Below are 15,266 nucleotides of genomic sequence, written 5' to 3' on the forward strand. Positions count from 1 at the left end.
TTTTTTGTGTTACCAATAACAACTCAACGTCAACTAGAAGCAGCCTTTCTAAGAGCCAAAATGGCCAGGTTCATATGTCAGATCGAATTCGACGACTCCGAAAGTACCGACCGATGAAGGGGAACATAACCCTCGCAGTATTCTTTCTTGTTTTTGTTTTGTTCTCCGGTCCATTTTATGCGGCCATGACCTTGCAAATACTTTTCCCGAAAACCTTTCACCCAAATCTCTTTTACGAAATAGTAACAATTCTACGGCTTGTTATGTTTTCGAATTTCGTGATGAATCCTCTCATAGCAATGATTCGACTGCCAGTGTATAAAGAAACCATCAACAAAATCAAGAGACGCTTGTTCGTTCGTACTCTTCATACCTCTCGTTGATAAATGACATTATATGAGTGCTTCTGTACTACAAAAGATGTTAAACTTATTGTACAACGTATTTAATATTTCTGTTGTATCTTGTCGTATATACATATCGCAGAAGTAAACACCAAATATTGTCCCATGGTTTTCTATATAGTTGAAGATTGAATTGTTTAACGGCCCTCTCGAGAATCTTTCATTCGTGTGGAGACGTCAATATTGCCGGTGAAAGGCTGCAAAATTTGAGCAGAGAGGGATCTTTATCATGCCACACCTGCTATGACACGGGACCTCGGTTTTTGCGGTCTCATCCGAAGGGCCACCCCATTTAGTTGCTTTTTACGACAAGCAAGGGGTACTGAGGACCTATTCTAACCCGGATCCCACGGGATAAATAAGATATGACGTCTGTATACTAATAATATGATTATATGTATATACTGTAATTAGTATACAGACGTCATAACTTATTTACAGAAAATTAGTACACAGACGTCATAGTTAATTACAGAAACAGGTGCCTGTGGTACTGAGAACCTATTCTAACCCGGATCCTTAGGGGTTATAGTTGAATAAATAAAGATGTACAGGACATGAATATGGTACGGAAGCCCATATAGGCCCTACCAAAAATATATTTCTAATTTGAAATAACGAATTTCAGAATTCGTTATTTCGATTTTGATTCGTTATTTCAAACAAACGGATTAAATTCGTTATAATGAATTTATAAACTTCGTAATAACGGATTTCAAAATTTGAAATAAGGAATTCAATTTGCAAGAACGAATTCCGAAATTCGTTATATCAAATTGCATAATTCGTTACAACAAATCTTTAAAAACTTGTACTGATGAAAATGTGAAGATAACGAACAGTCATCAATTTCAAAACTCCTATAAAGAATACAAAATTAAGAGTTGGGCAAAACACGGACCCGTAAATACACCAGAGGTGGGATCAGGTGCCTGATCTTGCGACATGTTCATCCGACTACATTTTATCAGCTACTCGTTTTAACAAATTGTATTAATTTGTTTTAATGAATCAAAATCTGATTTAATGAATTGAAAAATCTATAATTTCAAATTATTTATTATATTCTTAATAATTCTACAATTCTTTATCACGAATTATTTACTAATTTGATGTTAACAATTCTATAAATCGTTATATCGAATTTGATATAACCAATTCTTAAATTCGTGTTTTCAAATTTAATTCGTTAATATAAATTTTGAAATTTGTTATAACAAATTCAACAAATTTGTTATAACAAATTTAATCCGTTATAACGAATTTAAAAGTTTGAAATAACAAATCAAATCTGTAATAACGAATTCTGGAATTCGTTTTTTCAAATTCAAAAATATTTTTTTATAGGTCCTAAATGGGCTTCCGTATACGGAACCCCATTTAGGATCTATCAAAATATATTTCTAATTTGAAATAACGAATTTCAAAATTCGTTATTTCGATTTTAATTCGTGATTTCAAACATTATAATTCGTTATATACCAGAGGGGGATCATGTGCCTGATCTTGCGACATCTTCATCCAACTATATTATATTATCTACTCGTTTTGATATAACAAATTGAAATTAATTTGTTTTAATGAATCACAATCCGATTTAATGAATTGAAAAATCTATAATTTCAAATTATTCAATCTATTCTTATTAATTCTGCAATTCGTTATCACAAATTATTTACGAATATGATATCGTTAATTAGTAAATGACTTTCGTTATTACGAAGTTTACAAATTCGTTTAACTAATTTAATCCGTTGTAACGAATTTTAATGTTTGAAATAACGAATTAAAACCGAAATAACGAATTCCTAATTTCAAAAATTAGAAATATATTTTGATAAGTCCTAATGGGATCCCGTAATTCCGAGAGCATTGCAAAGCAATACATAACACAGTCCCCTACCTGAGGCAAAAATTATTGGACCCAACAATATTCGAAGTTCATTATGAAACTAAGGTTATGGTACAGTGTAATGGGGAATAGGAAACCAGGATAGGAATGGTTGGAAATCAACTACTATATATATTTAGGTACAAAGACTATAGACCAGGAAAATTTCAAAATTGACCTGCAACTTGTTATAGCAAAGCAACCATCATGATGTACTAAATACCAAATGAATATCTGTAAGCACAACAGCAACCAAAATTTTTAAAAAAAAAGGGGGTGGTAGTGGTGGTAGGAAAACTGACAATTCATGCAATTTTTCTAAGTCCAAGGGCCATAACTTGGTCAAAAATCAACAGACCGTAACCAAATTCAACTTGATCAGGAACTTGTTATGGCAAAGCAACGTACCAAATATCAAATAAATATCTGTAATCAAAGTACTGAAAATACTGATGGGAATTGATTTTATGTAGCTTTGCACCAGATGCTTCTGGGATTGAGAATTATTCTAAAATAATAATAAACAAGAGGTACTGTGAGCAATGCTCACTAAGAATACCCCCCGCTTACCCCAATCTCCCAAAGGGTGTTGGTAATAGGTATAAAACTACCTCTTTTCTGAGTGTAAAAAACAAATGGCATGAAAAACCTTGGGTATTCTCGTTTGTAGGGAGAAATGGATTATCTAGGAACACAGCATCTCCATGCGATGAAAAAAGCCATTAAAGAATTTAAATGGAAACCATATTGCTACTTCGATGTCCAGTACACGTGACCTTTGACCTTTTGACCCCAAAATCGATAGGGAACATCTTCATCCCATGGGTAGTCCATATGTGTGATATGGTGACTGTAGGTGAAAAGGATAACGCTTTAGAGCCCGGAAACCATATTGCTACTTCGATGTCCAATGCGCTTGACCTTTGGACCCCAAAATCGATAGGGAACATCTTCATCCCATGGGTAGTCCATATATATGATATGGTGACGGTAGGTGGAAAGGATAATGCTTTAGAGCCCGGAAACCATTGCGTCTACAGACGGACGGACAGACAAACGGACAACCCGATTCCAGTATACCACCCCCCCACAACTTGTTGCGGGGGGTATAAAAATAGAGAAGTACACTCAAAAGTCATAAACTTATGTTGTGTCTCTATAACAGTCAACGCGCAATTATTTATGTTTACATACATATAGACATTGGTAAGTTAACACATTGTCTGAATTCTATTTCACTATTACAACATATTATATAGTAATACTCTTGTAATTGTTCATTTTTGTCAAAATATGTCACTACACTAATATCTTAGCACAAGAATATGTTTGAAGAACTCCACACATAACTTAATAATTCTTTGGTTTATGCTAATTTTTCATTAATTTTTTTACAACTCCTCTTAAAGATTGACACGACTTGCACACGGTCAATCAACTGACACTTGCTGCTTAAGAACTTTGTCGCGGCCCAAGGGAAAGTGTGTATAAAAATGTGTATTAAAAAACCTTGAAATTCTATGGCGTGTGGTTTGATTTTTAAACTTATGACAAATTTTCTTGAAAACAACACAATATTTGGGTTTTTCATCAATGTTTAATTTAATTCAGCATTAAATATGACGATTCACGATATTTACGGTTCGCTTCAATTTGACGCTAACACAAATCAGTTGTATCATTGCCGATCGTTTGTTTTCCCGATTGTGGACATGTGTGTACATGCATGCATCTTTGGATTCTGTCTGCGTGTAGGAATTTTTGAATAGTGTGAAATATCGCTGTTGATATTAGATTGTATTTCTAGTGATATTTTGGTTGTTTTTCAATGTACATGCATACTCAATTGACTAACGGTGGAAATGTAAATTTTACACAAGCTATGCATTTAAACGTGTAATACGTAAACGGTTTATGAACTATTTGTTGCTAGAGCTAAACATTGCATCTGTTTGTAAAGAAGTGCTCAGGTCCACACCACCTTGAGCCAAGTGACTGCATAGAGAAGTTGATAAAATCAACTCCCTAAAAAACAAAGAACAAAAGTACGGAAAAATGATAATTCATGTTATTTTTCTAATTCCAAGGACCGAAACCAAATTCGAACTTGATCTGACACTTGTTATGGCAAAGCAGTGTACCAAATATCAAATGAATGTGTACCAAATATCAAATGAATGTCTACAAGCACAAAAAAGTCCGGAAAACTGATAAGTCATGCTATATTTTTCAAATCCAAGGGCCATGCATAACTTAGTGAAGAAGAGATGTTTGTAAAACACATACGCCCCCCATGATGCAAAACTGAAAAGGGTTATACACACACCTCATTTAATTGATAGTATTATCATCAATTCAAAATATTGAGCAGACAATATCTTCCTATGTCAAGAGTGAATTGACCATGTGACCTAAAATTCAATAGGGGTCATCTACTCCTTATGCTGTACCAGTGTACCCAGTTTGGTACGTGTCAATCAAGCAAATAATTCTTAAAATATAGGAGACAATATATTACTATGTCCAGTTCAACTATTGACTTTCGACCTCAAAATCAATATGGGTCATCCTCTCCTGAAGATTTACCAATGTAATAAGTTTGATGTCTGTCAAGTAAAAGGTTTATCAAGATATTGAGTGGACAGTATATTACTATATCCAGTTTGACCCTTGACCATGTGACCTCAAAATCAATAGGAGTCATCTTCTCCTGAATATACACCAGTGTACTATTTAAAGTTTGATATCTGTCAAGCAAAGGGTTCTGAAGATATTGAGCAGACAGTATATTCCTATGTCCAGGTTGACCCTTGACCTTTAAACATGTGACTTCAAAATTAATAGGGATCATCTCCTGAAGATGTACCAGTGTACCAAGTTTGATGTCTGTCAAGCAAAGGGTTCTCAAGATATTGAACGTACAGTATATTCCTATGTCCAGTTTCACCCTTGACCTTTGCTCATGTGACCTCAAAATCATTAGGGGTCATCTTCTGAAGACGTATCAGTGTACCAAGTTTGATGTCTGTCAAGAAGAGGGTTCTCAAGATACTGAGCAGACAGTATATTCCAACGTCTAGTTGTACCAATGTAATAAGTTTGATGTCTGTCAAGTAAAAGGTTTATCAAGATATTGAGTGGACAGTATATTACTATGTCCAGTTTGACCCTTGACTATGTGACCTCAAAATCAATAAGAGTCATCTTCTCCTGCAGATCTACCAGTGTACTAAGTTTGATGTCTGTCAAGAAAAGGGTTCTCAAGATATTGAGCAGACATTATATTCCTATGTCCAGTTTGATCCTTGATCTTTGACCATGTGACCTCAAAATCAATAGGGGTCATCTTCTCCTGAAGACGTACTAGTGTACTAACTTTGATGTCTGTCAAGCAAAGGGTTCTCAAGATATTGAACGTACAGTATATTCCTATGTCCAGTTTGACCCTTGACCTCAAAATCAATAGGGGTCATCTTCTTCTGAAGATGTACTGGTGTACCAAGTTTGATGTCTGTCAAGCAAAGGGTTCTCTAGACATTGAATGGTCAGTATATTCCTATGCCCAGTTTGACCCTTGACCATATGACCTCAAAATCAATAGGGGTTATCTACTCCTTAGGATGTACCAGTGTGCCAAGTTTGATGTCTTTCAAGCAAAGGGTTCTTGAGATATTGAGCAGACATTATATTCCTATGTCCAGAGTAGATTGACCCTTGACCTTTTGACCTGAAAAACAATAGGGGTCATCTTCCACTCATAACCAACCCACATATGAAATATCATTATCATCAAGTGAATGGTTCTCAAGATATTGAGCGGACAACATGTGGTCTACAGACCGACCGACCGACAGTTGCAAACCAATATGCCCCCTCTTTTTCAAAGGGGGGCATAAAAATCAACAGACCAAAGTTTATCTGACACTTGTTATGGTAAAGCAATGAATGTACCAAATGTGAAATAAATATCTGCAAGAACAGAGAAAAAAGTGCGGAAAACTGATTTGTGGAAATCCCAAAATTGTCAGAACACGTGTTTATTCTTGTTTTATGATGGAGGTTAGATCTCCAATTCAAAGGATGACAAGCGTAATTATCCTACTTTAGTAATTGGAAAGTGTGAAACTTTATATAGACGATTGTTACAGATCGAACATGCATTTCTTGAGAAATCTACTAATTTCATCTGCATTTCATACAAAGTTGGGTTTAATTTATAACTCTCGTTACAGCAATGGTAAGAACTGCAAACAAAATGCCTCTCGACATTCATACTAGACAGGCCAGCGAGTAATCGGGTACTTTTTGGGACAGCCAGCTCCACGACCATAAGAAAATGAGATTATGCATATCCCATCCCTAGCTTGTTAAAATTAATTAATTACCCATATCAAAATCTTATCAACATTAATTTTCATGACTTATTAATATCAATATTACATGTAAATGGATTAGAGCAATTTTGAAATTTAGTTCCAGTTCATTATCAGTATGATAAAAAAAGAAGACGGGTCTAAATACGGAAGCCGATAGGTGCCAGGGTATAGAATTAATATTCATTTAACTGGCGGCCGCAACTTAATTTGTATCGCGGCCGCTACTTATTATCTGGCGGCCGTCAGTTACCCTGACACCTATCGGCTTCTGTACATACATACCTTGTACACACAGATATGAGTGTTGCAGAACAAAATAATACACACACCTATATTATATTCCTATCATTTATTAATTATCATAAAAATAAATTGGTATTGTAAACAATAACTGGTATGTTGCTGCACATTGCATATCATAAAAGTGCAATCTACACAAAAAGCTTACAATTCCCCTACAAATTGGGTTTCTTGTCACAAAAATATGTAGTGTACAAAATAGAAAACAAACATCTGAACAGTGGAATGTTGTTCCAAGAGTAAATACCGACAGGAAATAAACTTTTTTTTGATATTTGATGTAAATGTTGAATAAGTGGAATTAAGAAGTAAACTTTTCTTCTTTCAAAATTTCCTCTCTCAAAACATATACATATACTAACATTTATGATATAAAATGACACAACCACCAGTAACCTGATACATTTGTTCCCATAATAACTACAGTACATATTTCATTTGGAATGCATGTCGTACAAGGTGTGCTTGATTTACTTATATCGATACTGTGTACACTTTTATGAAATCTAGAGAGCTATACACTTTTCTACATCCAACTGGTTGTGTTGAAAGTAGTGCAGAAACCAAGAGGTAGGATCGACAATTAAGACAAATTGATTTTTGTGCAAATTTTACAATCCTGATCATGGACATTTAGATTTACCAGCAACAAATATGAAGTATATCTTTTTACATAATAAAATTGTTGATCAAATATATTTGTATAACTGAGAAAATTTGCACTTGTAATTGAAATATGAAACTAGTTTCATTAGAAAATTATCTAGATCTGTGGTTGTTTTCTTCTTGATATATACATTTCCAACAAGTATGAATAAAAGATATGCTTATTTTTATATGTACTGATCTGCCTTAGTTGTAAACTAATTTGGGAGTGGGTGGGGTGAGGGAGGAGAATTTGTCAGCAGTACTAAAAATATACCAAACAAAAATACACTTGATTATTCAGTTTAACCTTTTAACAGTCAGCATTTTTTCCTACCGTATGGGAATGGTACCAATACCTATTCCATTGGGAAAAATTGCATCAAAATAAAAGAAAGTGGGAATTTTCTTTCATGTAAATAAATGGCATTTGTTTTAAAATAAACACTGAATAAACCATTCTTTAAACAATAAACAAGTATTCATTGTTTACAATTTACAAATGAGCACATTTTATTAACCTACTTTCTATTGAAGAGGGAGTGAAGAACTCGTACGTTTCATACAAATCAAATTACAAGCCAACTTTGTAGGTTGTTACTGGGTATATTTAGCCTCCATATTGGGAAAAATTGACAGTGTTTGGCATTGGGAAGGTACCAGTTATATAAGAAGAAAAAACACAAATTTAAGAAAATCAAGCATGCCCACTGTGTGCGTTTCAAACATCTATGCCACCATTATTTCTGCTGTAAAGCTAAGGCACAACTAATTTCCCACGAAACCCCTTTGCCTATGGGTTGATATGCATTCTGAGATTCTAAATATTACTCGTAAACGAAGTGGAAAATATGAAAATACATTGCATGTAACAATCCTGTTACAATGCAGTCTATATCAATTACACAAGTGATATTTTGTTAGCAATGCTTGTAAAACAAGTTAAAAAAAAATACAAGGCATAGTCTCAAAAGGTATTACATCAGATAACAACCTTCAAATAGAAATTGTATGTGTAGTCAACAACCTTTCTATTGCACAAAGATGAAAAATCAAATTTTGCATGTTTGCCAGAGACACAACCAAAATTTAAATCTGTAAAAAGTTCATGACAAAGCTACAGCACACCCACCAAATAGTCATTGAAAATAATTTTCATAAATCATAAACAGTATGGTGTAAATATATATAATCATATATATGGATACTTGCTAAAAATAAATATAGCACATGAAGATGCAGTTATGAAAATACATTACAAAAATATACATTGTATGTGTATACAATACAATTCCTGATTGTAGTCACGTTCTGTAAATCTCTAAATTATGGTTCTTTTCATTTATATAATTATTTATGACAAATTTCCAATTAATCAATTTTCCTGATTACCTAATTAAAAATTACAATCCTTGTCACATGGTAAAACAATTTATAGACATACACTGTACATACCCAGAACTGTAACTTACCCAGAACTACTAAAGTATACATTTCCAAGCAATGGCGGATTTCTTCATTTTTAAGTAGTGGTTAAAAACTTGTATGAAATTCTGCATAGAAATGATATAACTTGAAATGGCGTTGGATGAGGTTATGAGGTGGATCACTAATACACCCAATCCACAGGAACCCACTGAGTTGCTGCACTTAAATCCGTCAGGGCTTTCTTCAGTTCACGATAAGTTTCCTCAAAATCATCATTCACAACAGTCAAGTCAAAATACTGTTTGTACACACGCTCTATCTGAGCACTCTCTTCAACTGCTATCAGAAAATCTCTTTCCTGTTGATAAAAAACAAGATTAAATCAATGTACTGTATATTTAAAAAAAAAAATAAAGTTCCATTTTCGTGGATGATGCAGGATAACCTCCAAGGTTGAGAAATGTTGTTTTGAAATAATCCAAAGCTTTCACTCAGAAATATTGAATGGAGTGTGTTATTGGTCCATTCAATATTGCGTAAATATTTCAATTCTTTTAAAGAATATTTCATGTGCACCAAATTGAGATTTTAACACCAAGAATTATGTTAACAAAATTAAACAGGACACTTACCGTCCGCATTTCAACCTGCCCCTGTAAAAAAAGGAAAAGAAAGATTTCACTTTTTAATATACAAGGATTGTTCCTGCACTATAAATGTACTGTGAATGAAGTTGAGATCAAACTAGAAATACACTGGAAAAAAGGTTAATTAGAAAGTTTTTTTTACCCCTTGTTTCCCTGCTTTACCCCTCCTTCGCCCTTCCTCCCACATCAGTCCCTGGACAGTAGCACTTGGTGCGGCCAGGAATACAATGTAGGGCATGTACTCTGCATTCTTGAGGACCTTCAGTGACTTAAAAATTCAATAAGATTAGGTTATACCACAGGTCAAAATGTTGCATAACATTAACATTACCTGGAATATTACAAGCCATTGTCAGATAACCAGGATTTTAACTCAGCACCAGTCACTATATATCTGTTATGCCAATATTCAATTCTGATTTACATGTTTACATATTCTTGTTGCAGTGTGTATGGCAGCTTAAACTTACTGTGGGGTTAACATCCAACACACACATTTTGCCCTGCTGTACTGTATAGTGAATGGATTCAAGTTTTGTTCCATAAAGGTTTCCATTAAACTCCCCAAACTCCAGAAACTTCCCCTCTTTGATGTCTGCTTCCATGTTTTCTCTGGTATCAAAAAAGTAACCCTTTCCATGTTCTTCACCTTTCCTGGGTTCCCTCGAAGTGTCTGAAAGAAATAACAGTATATAAATAATAAAAAGTAACCATTTTTTCCTGGGTCCTCTCAAAGTATCTGAAAGAAATAACGACGTATCAATAATGAAAAGAGGTCAATGAGCCACTCATGTGAGTAGTTGTGTTAGCTCAGGTGTTAAATTAATCTTCATTACAGCCTCACCCTGACCCAAAGGAGGGAGAGTGGAACTGTCATAGTGTTAACTGTGTGTACACTACAAGATTAATGCACATCAGTTTGACATTTTGTGTTCTTGTGTCTCAACTTAAGAAAATTATTACTAAAGAGTTTTCCTGTACATATTCTTTTGTAATTCTTTAATCCCGCCTTTTTTGTTCCTATCTGAACCGTAGGGGTCTTGATGTGAACAATCTTGAACCTAAACTACATGAGGATGCTTGCATAACAATTTTTACAAAAATCACCTCCATGGTTCTTGAGAAGATTTAAAAATAAAATTCCAACATGTTCCAATGTAAAACTTTAAACTCCCATTTTGACTATGCAAAGGCCCCAGGGGTGATGGTAAGGACCTGAATCTAAACTACACAAAGGTGTCTGCATATATTAATTTGACAATGCTGTACATACATCTTGTGAAGTCTATTTCAAAAGTACATTATAATAGAATTTATCATTATTCCTATGTAAAAAGTTAAACCCATAACCTCGGTGATGATGACGTGAACTTTGAATTTACACTACATGAGGATGACCTGCCATTGTGACCCCACCCTGAAGGTTATAAAACTTGTAACAAATCATGATGGCCTGTCATTCACCTCAGATCACATTTCCATTTTGAACTTGTTAAAACATATTTCAAAATGACATTTTGTGAAACATCACATATACTGAATTTAAATAAAAATCAAGAAATTGTCATTGTAATGCAACCCAACCCCCCTGAAAATTTACCACAAAAAATAAGAAATTCTAAAAATACTCCTGTCCAATAGAGTGCACTAACAACAACAAATGAAATATTACGATTATTCAACACATATACAAAGAGAACATGTATCTAAGAGACTTACGGGGCATTACAGCACCAAATCGTCTGGGATCATCACGAATCAAGCGCTCCTTCATGGATCTCCTGCCCACATGGTTGGCACCTACCAGGACTAATGTCTTACGCTGGAATGGAGGCATCCTGGTTACCTCCTCATAGATTGTAATATTACAGTTATCAAAATCTGAAAGTTAAATATGATAAATTACATTGAGATAAGACACACAGTGCTAAGACAGGCAAATGAACCATTGAATAGCTTTTACTAAATACCTTTATGGTTTCTAGTTGAATATTTTATGGTTCTCTTCTTTCTTTTCTTCAGCCCACAAACTGTAAACAAGAATATCAGTAAAACTGTTAAACCCGAACTGCATCTAATCACTAAACTACTTCATATGACGAATAACTTGCACAATGATCAATAACTGTGGAAATATTGTTGAAATGAAGGTTTAAAAAAAAAAAAAAGAGATATGTGACCTTGACCTTTAATTGACAAAATGACCTTTGTCTGAAAGCTATTTGTCTGATATATTATCAATTCCTGTTCAAAAACTGTTGAAATAAGGAATGTTTCCCTCATATTCTGAGTGACCTTAATCTTTCCAAAATGACCTTGAAAGACCTTTGTCCAAAAAATCAATAACTGTTGAAATTTTGTTGAAATGAATCTTTTTTTTTTTTTTTTTTTTTTTTTTTTTTTTATATATATATAGGGTATATGTTCTGAGTGACCTTGACCTTTCCAAAATGATCTTGAGTGACCATTGTCTGAAAATAATTTGCTTGTTACTTATTTGAGTGATACAGTATTATGATCAATACCTGTTCAAAAATTGTTGAAATAATATTTTCCTTATATAAGGTATAAAAGTCCCGGTCCTAAGGAATATTGGAGATCAATTATGATCAATTTCTGATGAAAGGTTTAAGAGATAAAGAGGTATGAGCTTGGATGGATGGATGGACAGACATAACAGCAACTATATCCCCCCCCCCCCCCCCAAAAAAAGGACAATTTTCAAGGAGAATGAAAATAATAATCATAGCGGATACACATGTACTATTCTTTTAATTTGTGAAATGCATACACCATTAGAATGTGAATGTTTTGTTTCAGCAGGATTATACTATAGTGTAAGTTTCAATGAATCTTTGACAATATCTATGATTTCATAGAAGTTTGTACCTGAAACAACCTTACAGAGTGTACTACTCAAGTCACAATAACTCAAGTCACAATAATACGCCAGTTTCGAGATACTAACTCTTCTGTATAGGAGGTGCATTTAGTAGAACTTTGAATGCCTAAGTGGGACAGAGTGGATATACAGTCAACGAGGAAGACGATGAAATGTATGAAAAGTGGCTTCTCTTTAAATATGTAAATGTGGGAAATACAAAATACCATCGAAAGAAATGTTTTACCGAAGTGGAAACACACAATGTCATATTTGCAAGAAATATCTTGGATATGGTACTTATGGCCAACGAAATGATGTGATAGAATAAGAATTCTATGTATTTAATTACTCCCTAAATACTTATCACTTACTTAGTTTGTGTATCAGTCGAATTCGGGTTATCAAACAGCGTATGAGAAACTTACTGAGTACATTCACTTACGCTGTGATGAATATCTGTCCCACTCCCGCGAGTAAACAAATACTTTCGCGCCTTACTAGGTACGAGAGTTCTCTCGGACGTATCTCGAAACCGGCGTATTGATTCTTTATGCAAACTTACACAGACTGCTTTTCGAATAGTCATAATCCGGTTGTACGTAGGCCTGGCGTTTCTCCTCCAGCTGCTGGGCAGGGATCAGACCCGTGGGACCATCCACATCCTCAGTTACTATCTTGGCCTGTAAGTATTTCAGTATGCATATGTGGCAAGTGACTGAATCTAAAACATCACCAAGTCTTTTACACTATCTGAACTTTATAATTTTTCTTCTTCCAAAAATGAAACTTTTAATGACAATCATAGCCTTATACACATTGCACTTTCACATATACATTTGATCTGCAGATATCCATTTTTCTAGCTTGTATCATCAGATTTAAACGATTCACAAATAACAATATTTAATCCATATTAACATCTCTTTACCTGCCACCAGTTGGGGTCTTCAGTGCTCATAATGTGGAGAATGTCCCCATCTTTGAATGGTAGACCTGCATCTTTGCAGGGAATCAAACGGTCTCTTTGAGGATCATAGTTAAAATGTGCTTTCACATATTTCTATATATAAATATATTAAGCCATTAATAATATACAAGCAGTTTATTGAAAAATTTAAAAATAAAGGAAAAGATAAATTTTTAGGGATTTTACAAGAAAGGGGAAATACTAAAAACCAAATTTTCAGTGAATAATTAACACAATAGTTCTTCATGCAATTCTTAAAGTTAAAAAAAAATTTGGGAAGTGTTTGTACTAAATGTTATTTATCTTATACAATGCTTACAACATACATGAAACTACCAAGGATAATCCAAGTTAGCAGAGGGAACAAAAAGAGAAAAAAATTGTTACTGTGCAGCATTTCTGTAGGTGAAATTACTTCTAAAGAAGACTTTTCTATACAAATACTACCACACATCATGTCAGTCACACATATATTGTTTTTTTTGCCAAAAGAAATACTCAATCTTATACCTGGGCTTGTGGTTGCTGCTCAGTATAATTCTGGATGATTTTCAGCGTGATCCCAGCATCAGTGCTGCGGATAATGTCCATCAGCTGCTCGGGAGTGGACACTGGGATTCCGTTCACCTCTTTAATGATATCCCCCACATGCAGAAGACCTAAATCACATATTATAAACAATCATTATTAATCATCATTACATGAAAACTTTATTCCCCACATGCAGAAGACCTAAATCACATATTATAAACAATCATTATTTATCATCATTACATGAAAACTTTATCCCCCACATGCAGAAGACCTAAATCACATATTATAAACAATCATTATTTATCATCATTACATGAAAACTTTATCCCCCACATGCAGAAGACCTAAATCACATATTATAAACAATCATTATTTATCATCATTACATGAAAACTTTATCCCCCACATGCAGAAGACCTAAATCACATATTATAAACAATCATTATTCATCATCATTACATGAAAACTTTATTCCCCACATGCAGAAGACCCAAAACAATCGTTATTTATCATCATTACATGAAAACTTTCAAGATAAGTTTTACCGTATTCATAAAAAAATGTCAGTATACATTGTACCTCTGTATTAACAATATTGTTATTTGAGAAAAACAGCTTCTTCACTCAACTAATCTTGAAGCTGACAGGACTAGTGACGAAAACATTTTAGACTTGAGATAACCAAGTTATTCATTGACAAGGGATATCGTAATACATGTATAGCTCTTTTGCACTAAGCTAACGCAAGTGAAAAACTGAAAGCACAGTCCTTCCTTCGATATTGAATGGATTTAATATTGCTCTTGCCTTAGATTAGTTAAAATAATAATATATCTGTTTGTAAGTATCAACATTTCATACAAGTATGATGACATTGTACATATCGAGCCATATTGAAAGAGATTGGGAAACAAAAGCACCATAAAATGGAGGGTCTCTCACACACAGGGTATATCTATATGTTGAACCTGAAGCAATTTCTCAATCACAACCACCATTACTTTTAGAATATCTCCCCCCACTCTGTTGAATGAGGATAACAAGCCAAAAGAGTTGTTCTACCTTGTTTATCAATCATGCTGCCTGATAGAATACGAGCAATAACCAACTCAGCTCTCTCATCTATCTTCACTGTTATTCCCTGAAAAGAGGAAAATTCGTAAAAATTTAAAAAACAGGAAATACTATCA

At 34.0% G+C, this 15,266-nt stretch overlaps 1 protein-coding gene across 1 annotated transcript in view; it reads right to left on the reverse strand.

Annotated features, from left to right (window-relative positions):
* Positions 1 to 7,005: 7,005 nt before the first annotated feature.
* The window catches only part of LOC125680364 (protein PALS2-like), a 28,893-nt gene continuing 20,632 nt past the window's right edge, over positions 7,006 to 15,266 (reverse strand). The window contains exons 11-20 of the mRNA XM_048919864.2: positions 15,139 to 15,217; positions 14,053 to 14,201; positions 13,504 to 13,635; positions 13,138 to 13,255; positions 11,662 to 11,721; positions 11,411 to 11,572; positions 10,162 to 10,364; positions 9,834 to 9,959; positions 9,677 to 9,697; positions 7,006 to 9,402 (exon numbers count right to left, since the gene is read on the reverse strand). Coding sequence (XP_048775821.1) covers positions 9,226 to 9,402; positions 9,677 to 9,697; positions 9,834 to 9,959; positions 10,162 to 10,364; positions 11,411 to 11,572; positions 11,662 to 11,721; positions 13,138 to 13,255; positions 13,504 to 13,635; positions 14,053 to 14,201; positions 15,139 to 15,217 — 1,227 coding nt within the window. The 3' untranslated portion in view covers positions 7,006 to 9,225. The remainder of the gene's footprint in view (positions 9,403 to 9,676; positions 9,698 to 9,833; positions 9,960 to 10,161; positions 10,365 to 11,410; positions 11,573 to 11,661; positions 11,722 to 13,137; positions 13,256 to 13,503; positions 13,636 to 14,052; positions 14,202 to 15,138; positions 15,218 to 15,266) is intronic.

Source organism: Ostrea edulis, chromosome 2 (genome assembly GCF_947568905.1).
Source record: "Ostrea edulis chromosome 2, xbOstEdul1.1, whole genome shotgun sequence".
NCBI lineage: Eukaryota > Metazoa > Mollusca > Bivalvia > Ostreida > Ostreidae > Ostrea > Ostrea edulis.